Source organism: Peromyscus maniculatus, chromosome 18 (assembly GCF_049852395.1).
Source record: "Peromyscus maniculatus bairdii isolate BWxNUB_F1_BW_parent chromosome 18, HU_Pman_BW_mat_3.1, whole genome shotgun sequence".
NCBI lineage: Eukaryota > Metazoa > Chordata > Mammalia > Rodentia > Cricetidae > Peromyscus > Peromyscus maniculatus.
The window spans coordinates 6,699,848-6,720,384 of NC_134869.1; the positions used below are offsets into that span (position 1 = coordinate 6,699,848).

The 20,537-nt window shown below is 45.6% G+C and overlaps 1 protein-coding gene and 2 pseudogenes across 1 annotated transcript; all 3 read left to right on the plus strand.

Annotated features, from left to right (window-relative positions):
* The first annotated feature begins 37 nt into the window (after positions 1-37).
* LOC143269272 (serine/threonine-protein kinase PLK1-like) lies at positions 38-5,064 on the plus strand. The gene is made up of 3 exons (XM_076554384.1): positions 38-3,724; positions 3,822-4,022; positions 4,156-5,064. Exons 1-3 carry the CDS (start codon positions 3,674-3,676, stop codon positions 4,360-4,362), a joined length of 459 nt encoding a protein of 152 aa, XP_076410499.1. The 5' UTR covers positions 38-3,673; the 3' UTR covers positions 4,363-5,064.
* A 7,701-nt stretch (positions 5,065-12,765) lies between these two features.
* Positions 12,766-14,387, plus strand: LOC143269251 (nitric oxide synthase-interacting protein pseudogene; annotated as a pseudogene).
* A 2,087-nt stretch (positions 14,388-16,474) lies between these two features.
* Positions 16,475-18,442, plus strand: LOC143269320 (SIN3-HDAC complex-associated factor pseudogene; annotated as a pseudogene).
* The last annotated feature ends 2,095 nt before the right edge of the window (positions 18,443-20,537 follow it).

The following is a 20,537-nucleotide window of genomic DNA, read 5'->3' on the forward strand; positions in this document are numbered from 1 at the left end:
CACCTGGTAGCATTCCTTTTTTTTTTTTTTTGACTCCCTCCCTTCCTCTTTCCTTCAATTTATTTATTTGTTTGTTTTTTATTTATTTATTTATTGAAACAGACTATGAAGCCAAGACTGGCCTCAGGTTTGAAATCTCTGGCCTCACTACCCCCTCTCCTCCCAGATGCTGGGCTTATAGGAATGTGCCACTGTATTTAGAATTACTAATTTTTTCTTGCAGTTTTGTTTGACCTTAATATATTTCATTAAGGGTTGTAGTCTTTGAGAAGTAGCTTGAAGGACTTTGTTTCTCTGTGTGGATATACCTCCAATTTAATACAGAGTTCTCAGTTAGTTCAATTAGATTTACATTTTTAGGCAAATGACTTGCGATGATTTAGTTTTGGTTTTGGTGCTTTGAGACAGAGTCTCAGGTTGTTCAGGCTAGCCTTGAACTGCCAAAATGCTGGCATTACCAATGTGTGCCTCACCCCTGACTCAATGACTTGGGTTTTTTGGAATAATTTTAGGGCTATACAAAGTGTTATAAACATAACAGAGCTGACTTCCTATGTGCCCTTCCCCCAGCGTCCTCCATTATCAGCATCTCTCTACTATAGAATAATTACCAAAACTAAAAAGTTAACCACAAGATAATCCTGTCAACAAACTCCAGTCCTCATGTCAATCAAACAGATTCCCCATTAACATCACCTTGTTCTGTACCAGGGTGCAAGTCAGTACTGCACATGGCATTTAGAGACCTCAGCTTCTTAGTTCCTCCAGCCTGTGACAGTCTCTGGGTTTTTCCTTGTGTCTTGTGACCTTGACACTTTCAGAGGGTGCTGATGAGTGTCTTTCCTGTTGGGTTTGTTGCTTCCTCGTGATTTAGGGAAGATTCTATATTCTGAGCAGGAATGCTGCAGAGGGAATGTGCTCTTTTCAATGTGTCCGGGAGACAAGGCTGTCTCTGCTACAGATACTGTTTTTTTTCGGTCATTGGTAAGTATTTTGCAGGAAGTTGTTTGAAAAACTGCTGCCCATCAAATTTGGCACCCACATGTGGGTCTTGGTGCAGTAATTATTGCTGTAATTTTTATTTTCCCTTTTAAATTTTTGAGAGAGTGTCTCATGTGGCCCAGTCTGCTTAGAATTCCCAGTAGCCAAGGATGACCTTGAGCTTCTGTTCCTTCTGCCTCTGTCTCCCAAGTGCTAGGATTACAGGCGTGGACCACCACGGCTAGTTTATAAGGAGCTGAGAATGTTAATTCAGGGCTTCACACTAGACAAGCACTCTGTTAATTGAGCTATTGCTGAGCCCCCTTTTCTGTTTCCCTTTCCTGTAGTGCTGGACTTGTGGATCCTATCTTATGGGGAGCTATTAAAATACTGCTCCTTTAGGAGTCTTTTTTTCTTAGTAAAGTAGCAATAAATGAAAATGTTTTATAGACATTTTCCAGATTATCCAAAGGTAGAAGATTGTATCATGTGTTATGTGATCCTGGAGTAGTCGTCCATTTTCAATAGTTTTATTTGGACAAATTTGATTTTACATATTCTGCAAACCGTCTCATTTTGTTTTTCCTGTGAATGGGTGTTTTACATGCATATATTAATGTGTAGCACATGAATGCCTGGTGACCACAAAGGCCAGAAGACGGTCTTGGATCCCCTGGAACTGGAGTTACAGGTCGTTGTGAGCCTCCATAAGAATGCTGGGAACCAAAGCCAGGTTCTTGACAAGAATAGCCAGTGCTCTTAGTGGCTGAACCATCTCTCCACCCCTTTTTGTCTATTTTTAAAGTCAGAGCTTAGATATTTTATTTTACACTTAAGTTCTTAATACAGCATGGTGGGATTGTTGTTGCTGTTTTTAATTGAAAATTTAGGGAATGTCCTGTTTCACGGGAGAACTGACACGTGCTGGTTTGGGGAAGTGAATTGTTCAAGAATAAAGACAGCAACAGTGACCAATGCAGCCCCATCAACATAGGCCAACTAATGTTTCAGTGTGGATTTCATTAGACTCAGTTATGTGTAGGCAAACAATGCATAAGAATTACACTGAGCTTCATCCATCCTTCCACCTTCCTGGATGCACAAGGTGCCCTTCGTTCTTTGCTTCACTCAGTCCCTTCAGGCTCCCTCCCTGAGGGACAGCAACAGCAGGTGTCCTGGAAGGGCATCCTGGAGCAGAGGCCTGAGCTCTTAAAGCTTTGTGGCCTCTCAGTAAGCACCATATACCTGACACACCAACCGAGTCCTCACTCAGTTCCCAACAGCAGTGACAGCCAATGGTACTGTGGGAAGAGTGCTAGCTGTGGCAGGCCGGCCTGTGTTCCCTCCAGTGGTTTTGTGCTGGCTAATGACCATGTCACCTTCTTAGGTGTAGAGAGACCCTTGCCTGACCATCCCTGGGAAAAGGAGGAACCAGTGGTTTGGGGGACAAGTGAGGCCATCGAGTGCCACCTCAGTGACATGCTGCAGCAGCTGACCAGGGTCAATGCCTCCAAGCCCTCAGAGCGAAGGCTGGTGCGGCAAGGTGAGTCCTGTAGGGGCTTCCCATCTGGAGAAGGCAGGGTTTCTCAGTCAGCAAGCAGAGCCCCCCATTTCCTGGAGATCAAAATCCAGATGAGTTAGCCTGACACCCAAGGCCCTCCTGGTGTGCCTTCTGCCTGCTTCTGCCCCATCTCACTCTGTAGGTGACTGATAGGTCACCTCTGCACAGCTGTGTCTATTGTCTCCTTTCTGCCCAGGGAATTAATCCCTTGGTCCTCAAGAGACTCAGGTCAGCTCCAGCCTCAGGGTTTTGTGCCCACTGTCACCACCCTGACTCCCACTGCCAGCACTTCCTAACCTGACTTAATTCTCCATAACATTTCTTCCCGACACGTTCATGTATCTGCAGTTGGGACTCGTGTGCACTGAGGTGGTTCCAGCGTTGCAGGAATGGTTGGGTCTGCTCAGTTTCTTCAGCACTTTAATCTGGGGCACTAGGCTTTCCACCAGCCCTGATGTTAATGACTTTGATTACTCTTCATCCCTCTGGTCGGTATGTGGGTCCTTCTAGAAGCCTAGGGTTTTCTTTTTCCTATCCACACCTACCACAGTTCCTGAGACACAGTAAAAGGGCCCACTTAACGAATTGGGACTTGACATCCTGGGCTGCAATTTGGGTGTCTGGGTTTGTGCTGTCAGAGCCCTCCACAGGCTTCATGGGGTGCACCCCCCCAGCTCTGGGGAGGATTATCTGAGAAGACAGAAGAAGGGACTGGCCTAACCAGTGCTCTGTTTCTATCCCAGAGGAGGCTGAGGATCCTGCATGTATCCCCATCTTCTGGGTCAGCCAGTGGGTAGACCAATCAATGAAGTATGGACTTGGTAGGTGTCTCCAGAATGTGCGATGGGCAGGGGATGGTGCTGCCATAGTAGCCTTTGAGTGAACAAGTGAGTGATATCCGTAATTGTGTGGCTGTGTTACCAAGAATTGTTAGGGCCTAATACATGCAAGCACTGTACTACTGAGCTATTCCCAGCCTTTGTCCACCTCTTCCTGCCTTTCTAAGACAGCCCTCCCCCCGCCATTAGGGTATCAGCTCTGTGAAACAGCACAGGGGCACTCTTTAATGACTCAACATGCCTCGTCCTCTACAATGATGGCGACAGCCTCCAGTACATAGACCATGATGGAATGGAGTCTTACCCCACCATGAGCTCCCACCCTGACTCCTTGATGAAGAAGGTGGGAACTGGCTGCTGTAAGAGGGTGTGGCAGGGTATGGGGTCTGCCTCAGGGTCAGGCTCTCATTCTGCAATCCCTGCCTCAACTTTTCAACCAGATCATTCTCCTCCAGCATTTCCGAAGTTACATGAATGAACACCTGCAGAAGGCAGGGGCCACCATGACAGCAGGGGCCAACACCACACCCCGGGAAGGTGATGAGCTTGCCCGGCTGCCCTACCTGAAAAAATGGCTCCGCACAAGCTGCGCCATCGTCCTGCACCTCAGCAACGGCACTATACAGATTAATTTCTTCCAGGTGTGCAGGGGCCTGTACTTGAGGTGGCTGGGTGGGGTGGCTGTCCCTTTCACCAGATGGGGGGTCTTCCTCCCCTTTGCCTCAACCTCAGGCCCCAGCTGAGCTTTTCACTCACTCCCTTCTTCCCTCCAAGGACCACACCAAACTTATTCTGTGCCCCATGATGGCAGCTGTGACCTGCATCAACAAGAACCGGGACTTCCACACATACAGCCTGAGCCTTCTGGAGGAATATGGCTGCTGCGAGGAACTGGGCAGACAGCTATGCTATGCCCACACCATGGTGGACAGTCTGCTGAGCTCAAAGTCTCCCAGCAGCAGACTGGAGGACAACACCTAGGCCTCTGTCCTTTGGGCTGGTGCCCCTTCACTCTGCAAGCTCTGCCTGGGACTGCGTTGCTGGGCTTCCGGGACTGCTGTTCAGTGCCCGTGGCCTTGGGGCTGGGTGGGGAAGGGGTTGCTGTGTGAGTTATTTCTGTATATATTTGGATCTGAGTTTATAACCTCTTCCCCTGCCCTCAGTCTAATGTGTAACTTGTATAGATATATTTCTATTGAATTTGACTGTTCTTTCCTTGGCTTTATATTTATTCAATATATATGCATATCTTTTCTTATCCTGTGTTTTTGTGAGTACCCGGAACCCAGAGTATTCCTCTGTTCCAACAGCCTCAGGCTGCTAAACTGCTGTCCAATATTTTGATGCTCCCTAGACAAGGTTGAGCCATAGCCTTAACTCCTTGGTCCACCTTTGGGGCACCTGGTTGTCTCAGATCTTTGACATCTGGCAGGACCTCCCAGCATCCAAAGTTGGTGACTAGTAGGGCAGGAAGAAGCTCTCAGAAGCACAGGTTCTCAGGGCATGGTGAGTGTGTAGCAGCAGCCTCGGGAAGCGGTGTGTGAAGTAAAGATGTAGCCAGTAGGGACTTGGCTCAGAGCCTGGTGTACTTCAGTTGGGAGCTCCCTGTAGTGGTGCTTCTGGGGATGGACAGGACAAGGACACTGACTCAGTTATGGCAGGCCATCCCTGATCCATGTCCCACCCAGGCTCTAGAACACAATTTATTCTTCATGACATGGAGCAGGTCTTGCACTGATAATCCTTTTAGGACTGGAACATCTTCAGAGATGTGAATGGAGAAATGGGCTGTAGGGATAACCCTCTGTGTCCCTTCTCTCAGGAAGAGGCCCCTCCAAGCCTGCTCATCTATTCCCAGGGGATAAACCACTCCCTCTTCCCCAAGGCAGTCTCCATCAGGGCTGATCTACAGCTGAGAGGACAGTAGGCAATGCATGCAGGCATTTTGGCTGGCTTGCCTTGGGAAGAAAGTACCTCTATCAACCTGTGAGGCCAGGGATGCTGCTAAGCATGCCAAGTATAACATGGCATAGGATATAGGGTACCACCCACCCTTTCCCTGACAGTTTTCTCTTCTGAATCAGTACTCCAAGGTTGAGAAACCATGACTTAGAAAAGGATTTTGTTGACATGGGGTTTTACTCCCTAGTTTAGGCCGGCCTTGAATTCTCTACTTCCCACTTCCTGAGGGCCAGGGTTACAAGCATCATGCCAGGTTTAGAAAATGACTCGTTAACCTTCACTATGATTCACATGATTGTGACTGGATAGGTAGCCTGTAATTGTGGCACTCAGGAAGGTGAGGCAGGAGGATCCTGAGTTCAAGCTACATAGAAAAAAAAGGTGCTGGTTCTCATCTGTTCTGACCTAATGAGCTAGGTAGGACTTAGTGTTTACCTAAGGTTAAGAATGTGGGGAAGTGAACTAATGTCACAGCAGTACAAAGGACAAAGTGGCACCTTCTGATCCTCCTGCCTCTGCTTCTCATTTTCTGAACTACAGACATGCACCACCACGTGAGGTTCTGTGCAGTGCTGGGAATAAACCCAGGGCATCATTTACACTAGGCAAGAACCCTACCAAGAGGATTACTTTCCCAGTCAGGCTATGGCACACCCCTTTAATACCAGTACTTAAGAAGCAGAGGCAGGGGTATCTCTGGACTTGAGGCCAACCTGGTCTATAGAGTGAGTTCCATGACAGCCAAGACTACAGAGAAGCCCTTTCTCAAAAAAACCAAAAGTCTCAGAAAATGATTATGAAATACAAAGAAAACTTCAGAACTAAGCTTCTACACTGAAGTCACTCAATTCCAACAAGTTTATGTATAATTTCACTAGATTTTTATAAAACTTGAGAGAAAATTGTCAGATATTCATACATACAAGCACTTACAGATTGGAAATACTCAGTTTGCGACCCATAGGCTTCACATCCCTGAAAGACACCCAGTCATCAAACACTCTAAAATTGCTCTGTAGGCTGGGCTAACAATCTGAATACAGGTTCACACATGTTTTGGAGGGAGGCTATTGCCAAGTGGTAGTGACACATGCCTTTAATCTGACACTCAGAAAATGGAGATGGTTACACTGGCATTTGTGTTAAGGGTACAGTCATGGAAGCCATGTGCTAAGCTTTAGAAAATTGCTCCAGGATTCCCTAGCAGATTGAGAATGCATCCAACAGGGTGTTGGCAGCCTCCAGCCTCAGATTTCCTGGCCATAGGAAAGTCACAAGGTTGGAGGCCGACTTAGCCATCTCATCCAGGAAACAGGAACCCCTCTTATCTGCCCTTGATGGGATACTGTTGCTGTGCTAGACACCAGGGTGGGATGGCAGCTGACATTGCTGCCATCAGCTGGCAGGTGCCAAGGATTCTGCACGTCTTGTGGCAGACACAGGTGTCCATACCCAGTCTATGCTAACATCAGGAGCCTAAGCAGAGTGGGCAGATTGCAAGAGGTGACACCCTGACCCTTGCTCCCTCATGCATCCCTGTCTTCAGGAACATTCTCAGACCCACCTGGGCATTCAGGATGGCATTCTGCTCCTGGTCTTTCTGCTGGAGCAATAGCTGGTGCTGAATCTCCAGCACCCGTCCTGTAGCCTCTCCTCAAGGGCATGACTGCTGATTCCTTCTCATCCTTCTCCAGCAGAATCATGTTCTCTTCCACCTGTGGGTGCAAGACCAACTCAGGTGGGGTGGGGAGATGACAGAAGACACACTGGTGCTCAGAGGTCCAGCTAAGCTACCCACACAGACAGCAGGGTCAGCAGCATCTGCGACTCCATCATGTCCATGGTCTGCTGCAGTGTCCAGCTGTTCAGTTCTCAGTATGCCACGTTCACCTGGTTCTTCTGGGTATGGCGGAACCCCCAACCTCTGTGTACTTCATAGGTTCAAATGGAAATAGTGTCAGAGGGGTTGTGGGTGGAGCTAGGTCTATACTTGCCTGGAAATTGTATGGGTGTCCCCCACCCCACTCAGTATATGAACACTCACCTGAGCAGGTCTAATGGGCACCACAGTCCTGGCCTCTGTCCTAGAGGAGGACTGGCTGCCTCTGACCTGAAGCCTTAGGTGCTGGGAGTCAGATATACCCACCGCCCAATACCTTTGTACTTACCTGTCTCTTCTTGTGAAGGGTTCACTTTCTCTGAGGGGTGGTAAAGGGCTTGGAGTTGGCTTTCTTTGACATTGTCCTGTCTAGCTGGGGAGCCTCCCTGAACATGCTTTTGTCTAAAATAGACCATCTTATTTATTTAAAAAAGAGTCTTTCACTTGGTTTTTGGAGATGTAGTCTATGTTGGCCTAAGACTTAATAATCCTCCTGCCCCAGCTTGGGGCTTCAGGCTTGTACCACAATAAGTGACCAAGAACATAACAGGTGCCTCTTGACTCATGACTCAGACTGTCACAAGAGGAAGACGTCACCCTCAACCCCAGCACCCAGGCCCTCGTGCCCTTTATGACAGAAGCACTGCCTGGGACCTGTACCTGCTGCTGTTACTCTGCCTGGGACCTGTGCTTGCTACCTCCATCCTGCCTGGGACCTGCATCTGCTGATGCCACCTCATCTGAGACTCACACCTGCTGCTGTCATCCCACCTGGGACCCACACCTGTTACCACCACCCAGTCTGTGACTGCACAATGAGACCTTGTCTCAAAAACAAACAACAACAAACCCTGTCAACTCTCCAAGTACAGGCATTCTAGACAGACTAAAGTGACCATGGGTGCCATTAGGCTAAGTGTTTCTTCTTTGTGGTGCTGAAGATGAAGCCCTACTGAGCAAGTTTTGGGATGATCATAACCCACAAACCACAATAAGTAATTCTTAAAGATAAACATGAATCTATTCAAAGTGGTGACCTATAAGAGAGGTAGGGAGGGGCGCTATTTGCCTGCTTTTACAACCGTGCTATGCAGGGAAACAGTTAAGAAACTTCACAGCACCACAGGAGCTACTGACTTCTGGAGCTATGAAGTTAGAAGTTCCTGTGCTCAAGACCCAACCCAGCACTCAGGAATTCAGAGCTGCCCTCAGATGCAAGGCAACTTTTGGGCCAGTCTGGGCTACATGAGACCCTGTATCAAACAACAACAACAAACCCAAAAACAAACAAAAAACCCCAAACAACAAAGACAAAACAAATAAACAAACAACCCCCCCCAAAAAAAAGAAAAAAGAAAAAACACTGGAATGGGTTGGCTGGCTCAGCCCATAAAGGCTCTTCCTTGCATAGTAAGACTGATGATGGACTCAATCTGGGGAATGCACAGGAAGCTAGAAGGAGAGAAGAACTCCACAGAGCTGTCCTCTGATGCCACATGTGCCAAGGTGCCAGGCACAACTACCTATGATGACAAAATGAAATAAAATAAAAGTAGTTCCTCAGCTTTGATACTGCTGACCTCTGGGCTAGTCAGGGCCTATCTAGGGTTACTGTGTGCATCAAGGGCTCAACCAGCAGCTGTAGTTCCATCCACCAATGACAAAAATCCAAATAAAATGTCTGCATACATCCCTAACCAGTCATCATCACTGTTAGATGAGCACTCTGTTTAATCCAGACAGGTCCTGGACCCTGACTGGCCCAGCTTTAATCACAGCCTTCACTCAGTCACATGAGAAAACCCTAGCCAGACTCGTGAGCTGCTCTCATCCCCACCTGGAGAATGTTTTGTTGCTTTTTTTTTTTTTCTGAAGTAGGGTCTCATGTAGCCCAGACTGGCTTCAATCTCCCCAGTGTGGTCAAGGTGACTTTGAACTCCTGATCTTCCTATCTCCAGCTCCTAAGTGCCCAGATGTCAGGCACCCAGTGGGGTCTAATTCTGCAGAGCCCCTAAACCAACAGCAAACAGTAGCTCCTGGCCAATCCCCACATGGTCCCTGGATCTGCAAGCAGTTCCTTGGACATATGGCTGTGCCCTCAGACACACTGCCCATGCTCCCATCACAAACTCTTGAATCACATCCTTTCTGACAGAGACCCCTTGGTGGTCAGTTTTCACTGCCCACCTGACACAATCTAGGATCACCTGGGAAGTGAGGTGTTGTCTGGATCAGGCTGGACTGTGGGCATGTCTGTGAGAGGTTGTCTTGATTGCTCTGGGGGAGGCCTGGCAGCTCCTTCCCTGATGCCAGAATGCCAACCCCCAAGCCCCAGCCAGGCCCTGCTTTTGGTCCTTGGCAATGCATTGGTCCTTCCTTCAGGTGGCTTTCCAGCAGCCAGTACAGAACCCTGTTATGGAACAGTCAGAGGTCAGGCCACTTGACCTTTGATGTACTTGCTTAGAGGTCAGAGAGAGATGCAGGAGTCTTGAAACTGTGTATACAGGACAAGCAGGATTTGTTTAACAGAGACATTCATCAGACATGGGAAATTAATGGCACATCTGCTGGACTGCCTTCAACACCCAGCCATCTCGATGGGCCTGTGCTCCTGCGTGCTGTGGAGGTGCTGGCAACTGACTTCCTATGGCATTCTCAAGATGTGCTTGTTTTCTATACCTGTTGCTTTAGACTTAAGAGGACACCAAATTTCTACACTGGCGTAAGTCTTCAAAGCTTACAAACAGCAACAGTGGGTGCCAGGCTGCCAGTGACCCCAGGTAAAGCAAGAAGGAGCACGGTGGGGCAATGTTGTGGTCCATGCCCTTCTCATTCACCACTGGAGCCGGGGACCCTCCCTAGGAAATAAAGGGACAGCAGGGTGTGTCGATGTAACGGTCTTATTAAATAAGAATCACAGAGCCAAATGCAGAGTTAAAAGCCCAAGAGGTCAGAGCAGTAGCTAAGAGCTGAGACTAAAACAGTCTTCTTACCCCTTGCTGCCACTGCATCCTTCTCCTGAGAAAGAGACCTACTTCCTGTGTGTCTGTCTACTTCTGTTCTGCCTTCTCATTGGTTGTAAACCCAACCACATGACCTTCTCGTCACTACCTGTCTGTACAGACCTCCAGGTCTTCTATGGTTGGTATTGAAATTAAAGGTGTGTGTCTCCATGCTGGTAGTGTCCTTGAACACTCAGAGATCTGCCTGTCATGTGATCGGGGATTAAGGGCGTGTGCTACCACTGCCAGACTTCTGCTATGGCTTGCTATTAGCTCTGACCCCCAGGCAACTTTATTTATTAACATACAAATAAAATCACATTTCAGCACAAATAAAATATCACCATAAGGGTGGAAGAGGAAAACTTAAACCTATTCCTTGCAGAAACTACCCAAGCAACCATAGAACTCCCTGAGGTCTGGGAAAAGGTCTGTGCTAGGACTAAAGTCATGTCACCATGTTGGATCGTGTTTTTCTTTAAAAAAAAAAAAGAAGGAAAAAGATTTATGTGTACAAAGTGTTGCCTGCATGTGTATCTACACACCATCACACTAACATTAGTTAGATCAGGGTTACATAGAATGCAGAAGACAAAAATAATTAAATCTCAATTATAATAGAGTTAAGGGGGGGACTGAAGAGATGGCTTAGTGGCTAAAAGCACTGGCTGCTCTTGCAGAAGACCCAGGTTCAGTTCCTGATGGCTCATAACTGCCTCTAACTCCAGTTCCGGGGCATTGCTCTGGACTTCATAGGCACCAAGCATGCACATGGCGCACAGACACACATAAGGTAAAACACTAGTAAATAAATAAATAAAAGTAAATAAAAATATGGGGCTAACAGATCTATAATTTAGGGATTTCTGTCTCAGTGGCTTTGGTTATCACTTCTCTCTCCTGAAGACCTGCTTTCCTGACAATTCAGCCCTATTGGCTTCTACGATAACACCTACCTCCATAGGGCATGAACTAGTAAACAGTAGGCCAAGGTTTCCAAAGCAATCTGCACCTCACTATTACACCTTCAGTATGGTTGTCCCTAAGTGTACAGAGTTGGAAGGGTACAGGTCCAAAGCCATAGTCAAATCTATTACTGTCCTCAGTATACAACATGAGGGATTTTGTTTTGTTTTTCTGAGACAGTGTTTCTCTGTGTAACAGCCTGGTGGTCCTGGAACTCTATCTGTAATCCAGGCTGGCCTCAAACTCAGAGATCTGCCTGCCTCTGCCTCCTGAGTGCTTGGGGCTGTAACTCCGTGGTGTCTGCCCAGTGCTGAGGTCCTGGGTTCCATTCCCAGTGCTGAAAAGAAAACAAAAACAAATCCCCAAAACTCTAGTGCTGTGTACACAGGAGTATGCCACCATGCCAGTCTTGTGTCTTCTAAGAGTGGCATACATTGCATTTAGGGCTTGTTCTAATTTCCTACGATATGTGCTCTACTCTCAGTTTCTCTCAAGACCCTCATCCCAAGAAATCAAGGCTCTCAGTGGGTATGGATGCCAGCAAGCAGCCCAGACAACTTCCTGCCTGGCTAATGGTGCCCTCTATGTGGGCTCACATTGAGAGTTCTGGCTAGAAGTTTCAGACTCCTGCTTTGCTCCTAGCCTTGTGGCACTTCAGCATTCTGGAATGTAGCCCTTCAGCAGTGTGTGGGCCTCTAGACACCCACAGTTCTCTTGGTTTTCCACATTAGACTGTGGCTGGAGTCCAGTCAACCCATGATGCATTCCTGGGGCCACCTACACTGTTGTTATTTTCTTTATTATTTTCAGTGCTGGGAATGGAAGCCAGGGCCTTCTGCAAGGTAGCCAAGTGCTGTAGCACTAAGCCAGGCCTGCAGCCCCCTGCTGGGGGATTCTAGGCAAGGGCTCCATTGGTGAACCATACTGGCACCCAGCCACTCACTGTGAGGTTTTAGGCACGGACTCCACCCATAAGCCACACTACTTCCACTTGGGAGAGGGAGTTCTGTGGTTGATATATTTGTACCTTAATAAACTTATCTGAGGTTCAGAGAATAGAACAGCCAATAGATTAAACATAGAGGCCAGAAAATGGAGGTACACACACCTTTAATCCTATCACTTGGGAGGCAGAGATCCATCTGGATCTCTGTGAGTTCAAGGCCACACTGGAAACAACCAGACATGGTGACACACGCCTTTAATCCCAGGACTTGATAGCTCAAGTCTTGCTTGGCAAAGACACACGCCTTTAATCCCAGGAAGTGATGGCAGGAAACAGAAAGGTATATAAGGTGTGAGGACCAGGAACTAGTGCCTTTTCAGCTTTTAGGCCTTTAGCAGCAGTTCAGCTGAGATCCATTCTGGCGAGGACTCAGAAGCTTCAGTCTGAAGATTCGTGGAAACAGGATCTGATCAGGAGTTGTCGAGGAAACAATTACTCTTTGTAAGAAATCCCAGTTGAAAGAAAATTTACAATATCTACATTTATTTCCCAGTGTGTTATTAAATGGAACTTTATGTGTCATCACAATACAGTAGAAGCAGCGACGGGTCGGATAACCGTTTGTGAGGATGACGCGGCACAGTAAGAACTGTACCACAGGGGCTGTCTACACCTACCATGAGAAGAAGGACGCAGCGGCCTCAGGCTATGGGACCCGGAACATCCGACTGAGCCGGGACGCTGTGAAGGACTTTGACTGCTGCTGTCTCTCACTGCAGCCCTGCCATGATCCTGTGGTCACCCCAGATGGCTACCTGTACGAACGGGAGGCGATCCTGGAGTACATCCTACACCAGAAGAAAGAGATTGCCGGGCAGATGAAGGCCTATGAGAAGCAGCGAGCAGCCCGGAGGGAAGAGCAGAAACAGCTTCAGCGAGCTGCAGCCCAGGACCAAGTTCGAGGCTTCCTGGAGAAGGAGGCTGCCATCGTGAGCCGGCCCCTCAACCCCTTCATGCCCAAAGCTGCCACCTTACCCAACACAGATGGTGAGCGGCCAGGGGCCAGTGCGGGTCCCCAGGCAAGGACAAGAACAAAGCGCTGCCCAGCTTCTGGATTCCCTCACTGACGCCTGAGGCAAAGGCCACCAAGCTGGAAAAACCATCTTGCACTGTGACCTGCCCGATGTCTGGGAAGCCTCTATGCATGTCGGACCTGACACCAGTGCGCTTCACGCAGCTCGACGACTCTGGAGACCTCGTGGGACTCATCACACGCAGTGAGTGCTACGTGTGTGCTGTGACCCGAGACAGCCTGAGCAATGCCACACCATGTGCAGTGCTGCGGCCCTCTGGGGCTGTGGTCACCCTGGAGTGTGTCGAGAAACTGATCCGGAAGGACATGGTGGACCCGGTGAACGGGGATCCGCTGACAGAACGTGATATCTTCATGCTGCAGCGCGGTGGTACAGGCTTCGCAGGCTCAGGAGTGAAGCTACAGGCAGAGCTGTCCCGGCCAGTGATGCAAGCCTGAGCTGAGAACTAATAAACCTGCCTGTGAATGGAAAAAAAAAGAAATACAATTTAATGCCAGGTGGTGGGAGAGCATGCCTCTAATCTCAGCACTTGGGCAGACAGGCAGATCTCTGTGAGTTCAAGGCCAGCCTGGGCTACAGAGCGAGTTCCACTAGAACTAAACTAGAGCTTTTGTTACACATAAGTTAAAGTTCATCAACACAGTAATGTCATTAAGAACCAGGAATGGAAGTAGTCGTAAGAAGATCCTGGCTTCTTCTGGGCATTTGAGTTGTTCTTCTCCTCAGGAAGGGCATCTTACAAAACCTAAGGATTTCATAAGAATCTATTGGATAGGTCTTAGGACTCCCCAAGATTTTCACTGCCAAAGGGCACATACTGGAATTATCTGGAAATATAAGCTCCAGAGAACAGCAAGGACCTCATTGGTAAATAATTATCAGGAATAGAAGTGGCCAAGATGAGAAGATTTTAATCTTTCATTTTATCTATCATCTATCTATCTATCTATCTATCTATCTATCTATCTATCTATCTATCTCTATTTATCTATCTATCTGTCTATCTCATCCTCTTTCTTTTTGTTTTAAGTCTAGCCACCCAGGCTGATCTCAAACTTGAGTATTTCTTTCTTTTATGTGTGCTACTGTGCTTGGCACCAAGATTCCATACCCTGAAGCGTGTCTGAAACCTGTTAAATAAATCTCATCAAAAGTGAGTACTGACATAATTCAATTCACTCTCTCTATATATAACTAAATTTACCACCACCACCACCACCACCACCACCACCACCACCACCACCCCCCCCCACCCCCCCCCCCCCCCCCGGTGCATCCCATGCTTACCTTGCACTGGTTGATTGGGCATTTCACATCTAAAGAAATCTGAAATACAAAATGCTATGAAATCTGAAACTGTTGATCCCAAGCATTTCATATAAGGGACATTCAGCCTGCAATTAGCATGTACTTAATAATTAACAATGGCGGTCATTTGCTGTTAGGACTCTTAATGCTCTTCACAATCACAAAGAAGGAAGGTGGCCAACTCCAGCAGTTCTCATCTCACCATCTGAAATGAAAGCTGGGAGGTTGAGTGAATGTCTGAGAACAAGGCTAGCAAAGCCCTGGCTCTGGAGACCCTGCCTTGCCTCCAGGCTCTGAGTTCTGTGCCATCAATCACCCTGTGCTGCCTTCATAAGACCCAGTGACCTTGACCTCACCTTGAGTTCAAAGCATTTTTGCATACTTGCTCTAGTTAGCTCCTGGGCCTTAATGGATTCTTTGGAAAGATGCTGGATTTTTGTTTGGCCTCAGTTTATGACTGCACCCTGCAAGTCATCTGACAAAATCATGTTTGTTTTAGAGGCAAGTGTTAGTACTGCATTATAATCTCTGTAACTAAAGTCTGGTGCTCTTTTTCATGTTTAGACATAGGCAGCTAATAACAGAGCACAACTGAGTTAAATAAATTTAGAAGGATATGTGTTTTTTTAAATCTTAATACAAAGTTAACACAGATTTTGGGTTTATAAAATATAGAAATCAACATAATTTTTATTGACATACAGCTCCAGTAAAACTTAAAATTCTGTGAGATAGGCATAACAATATTCTCCATCAATTTTAAATTAGATTTATTATTGCTATTATTATTTCTGTGCACTTGTGTGACATGCATGCACAGTACATGTATTGAGGTCAGAAACTAATGTAAGGGATTGGTAATCTGCCCCCTAAAATGTGGGTCCCAGATCATCAGGCTTGGTGGTGAGTGCCTATTTACCAGCTGAACCATCTTGTCAGCTCCTCTGTCAAGTCTGAAATTTAACAGTAAGGCAGAAAAACTTCACTTGGAATTTAAATAAAATTGGGGGGGGGGGTTCTTCTTCAAGAAACTGAGGACTAGCAATGCTTATTGGGAAGAGGCATTTCCAAGTAGACCAGAGAATTTATGTTCAACCCTGAAATCCCACAAGGTAGCAGGATGGAACATGTTGTACCCCGAGTCCCCCAAAGACCTCCAAGAGACCAAATTCTGCAAAGTCTATTTATTGCTGCCAGTTAACTTGGGCATCTCCATCCATCTGATGCAGCAGAGCAGGAGAGACCCTGAGTAGCACTCAAGCAGGGTTTTTCTAATGGTTTGGGTAGAAGATCTAGGGGAATTCCAACTCTATAGCATTACAAGCTCAAGACTGGTGCTTACGTCAGGTTAGAGATGCTTGGTTTGAACTGATTAGAGAGTTGCAACTGAAAGGAAATTGCCCTGTCCTCTAGCAATCTATGTTATTGTATCCATTTGACCAGCAGATCCATTTCCTCTGATAGCTAGGCATCCCATTTTTATCTGCAGGAAACCCATTCCCTATGACAGCTATGGTATACAATCTATAACAGCAGAAAATATCTCAGAGGACATATCTGGCGCTTTGTTTATTATGCCAGTTATGTTATATCCTTTAGGTCATGGCAGGAAATGCCTGGTGTGCAGCTCCTGACTCTCTAGGGGTGAGGGGGCAGCAGATCATCTGGTTGTCCTCTGTCTGACCCTTCTCTAAGATGGCTGCAACCCTGGCATCCTCTCAAAAAGACTTCCAAAGAGTTGTCCTCTTTAAATCCACATGCATATCTCTCCCTATCCCATACCCCAAAGCACATAAACTAAATTAAATTAAGTAATTGGTGAAATGATAAATAAAAAAGAAAGCGAGGTGATACCGAGTACCTTTCAGCAGGTCCTGCCAAGGTATGCCACTAAGCAACACACACCACCAGCAACAGCTAGTGCAAAGAGGTTCATTGGGGAATGGTGAGTGGAAGTGTGAAGGGCTATGTTGGAGTGGAGACTTAGAGAGACAGAATGACAAGAGGAAGAAGAGACACAAGAAAGAAAAGAAGAGGCAAGAGAGAGGAGAAGCAAAGAGATGTGAAAAAGGCAGAGGGATGGAAAGGGAGTGAGCTGTACCTGGCGGGCATTTTTAAGGCTGCACATGTGGCAGAGCTGAGGGTGGACAGAACCTGATGACAAGTGATGATGTAACTGCTGTGGTGGCAGCAGCAGATGTAGGCTGCTGAGGCATGGCAGAAACTAACAATTGGGGTGTGTGTCAAACACTGCATCCTGCCTCTACCTCCCTAGTGCTAGGATTAAAGACAGGCACCACCACACCTCATGATATGGATTATTTTTGATGTCTAAATAGGAGCTGATGAAAACATTTTCATATCTTTGTTCCTCAATCATCTTCATTATTTCTATTTTCCACATGGTCCATATCATAATAAAGTAACCATAAGTATATACTATAGGATCTTCTGACTACAAAATAGAGGGAGATAATAAAAGTGTTATAAATATGGGGGGCTTTTGTTCTATTAAAATATTTGCATAATGAGGAGCAAGCAATGAATGAGAACTATGAAGTATATCCCATCAAACTCATTTTTCCCCCTGTGGTTCGACTCCATCTCTTTTGCTACAACCATTAAAATAGCTCCACACTATCACTTTAAGAATTTTGACAAGTATATACACGTTCACATTTTTTTTTATCATTAATCTGCCTTAGCATTTTTGTTTCATTATTGCTCTAGGCTAAACCATTTGGGTAGGTTGTAGAATTTTTTTAACTTAGGCAGCATATAAAATCAGCAAACTTGCTGGATTCACTGTGTGCACAGTGAGTGCTTGCAGGGATTTCTCGGTGCAGCCTGCTGTGTGTGTGGATGCTGCTGCACATGGAAGCTGTTGCCCAGAAGGAAATGTTTGGTTTTCATAAGCCAAAGATGCACTGAAGAACAAAGGACTGCTGTATCTGCAGAGACAAATCTTCCAGCTCTTGGTTCATGGACAGTAAACATTAAAAAAAGGATTTTCAGAGCTATTTTGGGTTGCACATGACATCTGCAGTGTGTGTGTGTTGCTTGTGGAAAGATGGAAGAAGTTGAAGATCCAGAAAAACAAAGCAAAAACAACAACAACAACAAAACAACAACAAAACTGGAATCATGTTGTAGACACAAGGGCAGGACCCAGTCTAAAGACATTTAAATCAAAAAAGTGAGAACTCTATCTGGAAACAAGATGAAAAGCAATCACATCAGTAAACTGCAGAAGGAATTTAAACACCACAATCCTGATGCTCATAGCACCTCAAGTGCCCCTCCGGCCCAGTCTCTCTGCTTCAGGAACCATCAGATCAAGGCTCAGATACAGAGATGGCTTCCAGCTCTAAGAGGACTCCAGTTTTTCCTTTTTAGATATTACCTACTGGAAAAGGCAGAAAATACGTTGTGGGATCATCTCTAAGGGCAGTTTTGGCCAAGTCCTCACTGACACCCATCTCTTCCAGCCTTGCTGCAGCACAAAGCAAGCAGCTGCTGAGAAGCCTGAGGAGGAGGGGCTGGCACCTCGCCCAATCTCCCCTCAGGAGTAGTGACTGAGGTTCATGTAGAAGGGAACAAAGATTGATTTAAACTTTGAAAAGAACATAAAGCAACAAACTGACCCTCCTATTTTTAACTTGGATACCTATTATTCTGCCAAAAGACATTTTATATAACAGTTTTAATGTGTTACCCATTCCCCATCCAACAAACTCAGAAGCCAGTGTCTAGCTTAATGCAAGGAAAAAAGTGTACATAATATTTAAGATGCTGAGTATTTCATAGGAAAGCTGAATGCTGTTGTAAAGTACTCTTTAAGTGTTTTTTTTACTTGTTTAATAACCCCAAATGAATGAAATAAGGGGATTTCAGAGGCTAGAGGTGCAATTGTTCTATGATAAACCATATGTAGTTTAGTCTTTCTGTGGAAAGGTTGTGGTTGAGGCATTTTTAAATGTGTGGCTACACTTATTTTTCCTCATGATAATTTGTCATAATTCAGTAGCATGATCTGCCTCTAGAGACAGTTAAGTATTTTGGAATGCTTCAGCATTACCAAACTTCTGATGATTCAGACCCGTACTACTGACTATTAAGCAGAGGAGCCTGAGATTTCTCCAAATAGCTTAGAAGAGGAAGCAATTTCTGAACACACAGGTAGCATCGTGCCACCTCCCTTCATCTTAATATTTGAAAATAAGACTTTATGTGAATCTTCTAAAACAGAACCGGAGCTTCTTCTGGGCAAGGCAAGCCTGTAGGATGGGCAAGGTCCTATATGGATAGTATCAAAACATCACCATACAGTAAAGAACACATGGTTAGAAACATTTATTAATATGTGTAAGTCCTGGGGATGCACTGGGCATAGCTGATGCTGTTTGAGGCACATTTCTTAGAGAACTTGCAGTGTGTAAATAATTGACATTGCTGTTAAATGACTATCTGGGACTCACTGAAATCTGTATGATTCAGTTCTAGATCTGGATTTCCTCAGTTGACCTTTGTGGAGGTTTTATCTATAGAGTAGCCCTTTGCCTTGTCTTGACCTTATTAGGATTTGGGCTTTTGTTGCTTTTCTCCCACTATTTAAAGTAGACTTAAGAGAAGAGTTGTATATTGAGATTAAGTTGGCTAGTTGAGTTGGTTTCTTGGTGTTGGGCTTCTGAACATCCAGGTAGCTGAATGGAATGCCTCACATTAAGATCTCAGAGAGGGTTTCTCCATAGAATGCTCCTAAAGCTGTCCAATGGTTTCTTCTCAAAATTCAGGAAAAAACAACACTGCCATGTCAGACATCTCTTAGAGGGAAGGGTACATGCTGCCTTAGTATTCTGTCACTCATGATTATTTTTGAAAACTGGATTTTTAAAGTCTGTTAGTGTTTCACAACAAGGAGAGCCACAGTTTATGACAACCTGTAGTTTTATAGTTTTACCTTGTGTGCTTCTTCCTTTTGTGAAAAACCTACCTAGTACAAGCCACCATATGCAGAGTGCCCAATGATTGATCATCTTTATTTCTGCATTTATATATTTATTATTAGACCTCAACTCCGTCTTCTCCCACTCAACTCTGCCTGTAAGCATACTTTATCTAGGCATGCACTTTGTATTAATACACTAGAAATCTACAAATATGTCATACTTTTTATACTCTTGGATAGTTATTATCAAAACCATTACTCTAGGGTATTGAATAAATTTAGTTTTATTAGAAAAAAATAAAATAAACAACCTTGGTATTTTATGCCAAAGTAGGATAGTGAATTCTGATGTAGCCTGAGAAAAAATCTGGAGATAATATTTAAAAGTAAAAGTAGATGAAGCTTTTCATCTGCTAAGTAGCATTAAGTTAGTTGGTAATACTCACCTATTTTACTTTTATGTATACTTGTGTGTGAATGTTTTTCTTGCATGTATATCTGAGTACCAGAGGCATGCTTGGTACGGAGGTCAGAAGAAGTCATTGGGTCCTCTGGAATTAGAATTTCAGATGGATATGAGCCCCCTTATGTGTGCTGGGAACCAAACCCAAGTGCTCTTAACTACTGAACCATCTCCCCAAGCCCCAAACTCATACTTCTTAAATTTAGCAGATGGAATTGGTATTCTGAGTAACCTATCTGAGACAGCCTTATGGAATTTTATCAAATGTTTTGTGTCATAAACCAACGGGAAACACCATTTCAGAGATTTGAATGAATCCTTCAGGCTTTGTTCACAGTATTCCTAATGGAAGCAGATGACAGAGCCAGAGCAGGTCATTACTCTACATCTCCCCAATGTAACAGTCATGCTTAAGGAGTGAGAGGTCAGAAGGCATCTCCAGTATTCACACTTGCAGCTCAGCAGCTCCCCTCTGCTGTGGGTAGTGGTAAACTTTGTTCATGCATTTCAAGGCCATTTTCACTGTTTTGCTATCCCAGAACTACAATGGGCAATTGTGAAAGGGCGTGGGGAAAGGACTAATGTAGT

What these genes read in the sequence shown, in the direction of transcription:
- LOC143269272 (XM_076554384.1), top strand. Translation starts at nt 3,674, where the DNA reads ATGGAGTCTTACCCCACCATGAGCTCCCACCCTGACTCCTTGATGAAG. An exon ending in CTGACTCCTTGATGAAGAAG is followed by an intron (nt 3,725 to 3,821) that starts GTGGGAACTGGC and finishes CTTTTCAACCAG; the next exon opens with ATCATTCTCCTCCAGCATTT. An exon ending in TACAGATTAATTTCTTCCAG is followed by an intron (nt 4,023 to 4,155) that starts GTGTGCAGGGGC and finishes CTTCCCTCCAAG; the next exon opens with GACCACACCAAACTTATTCT.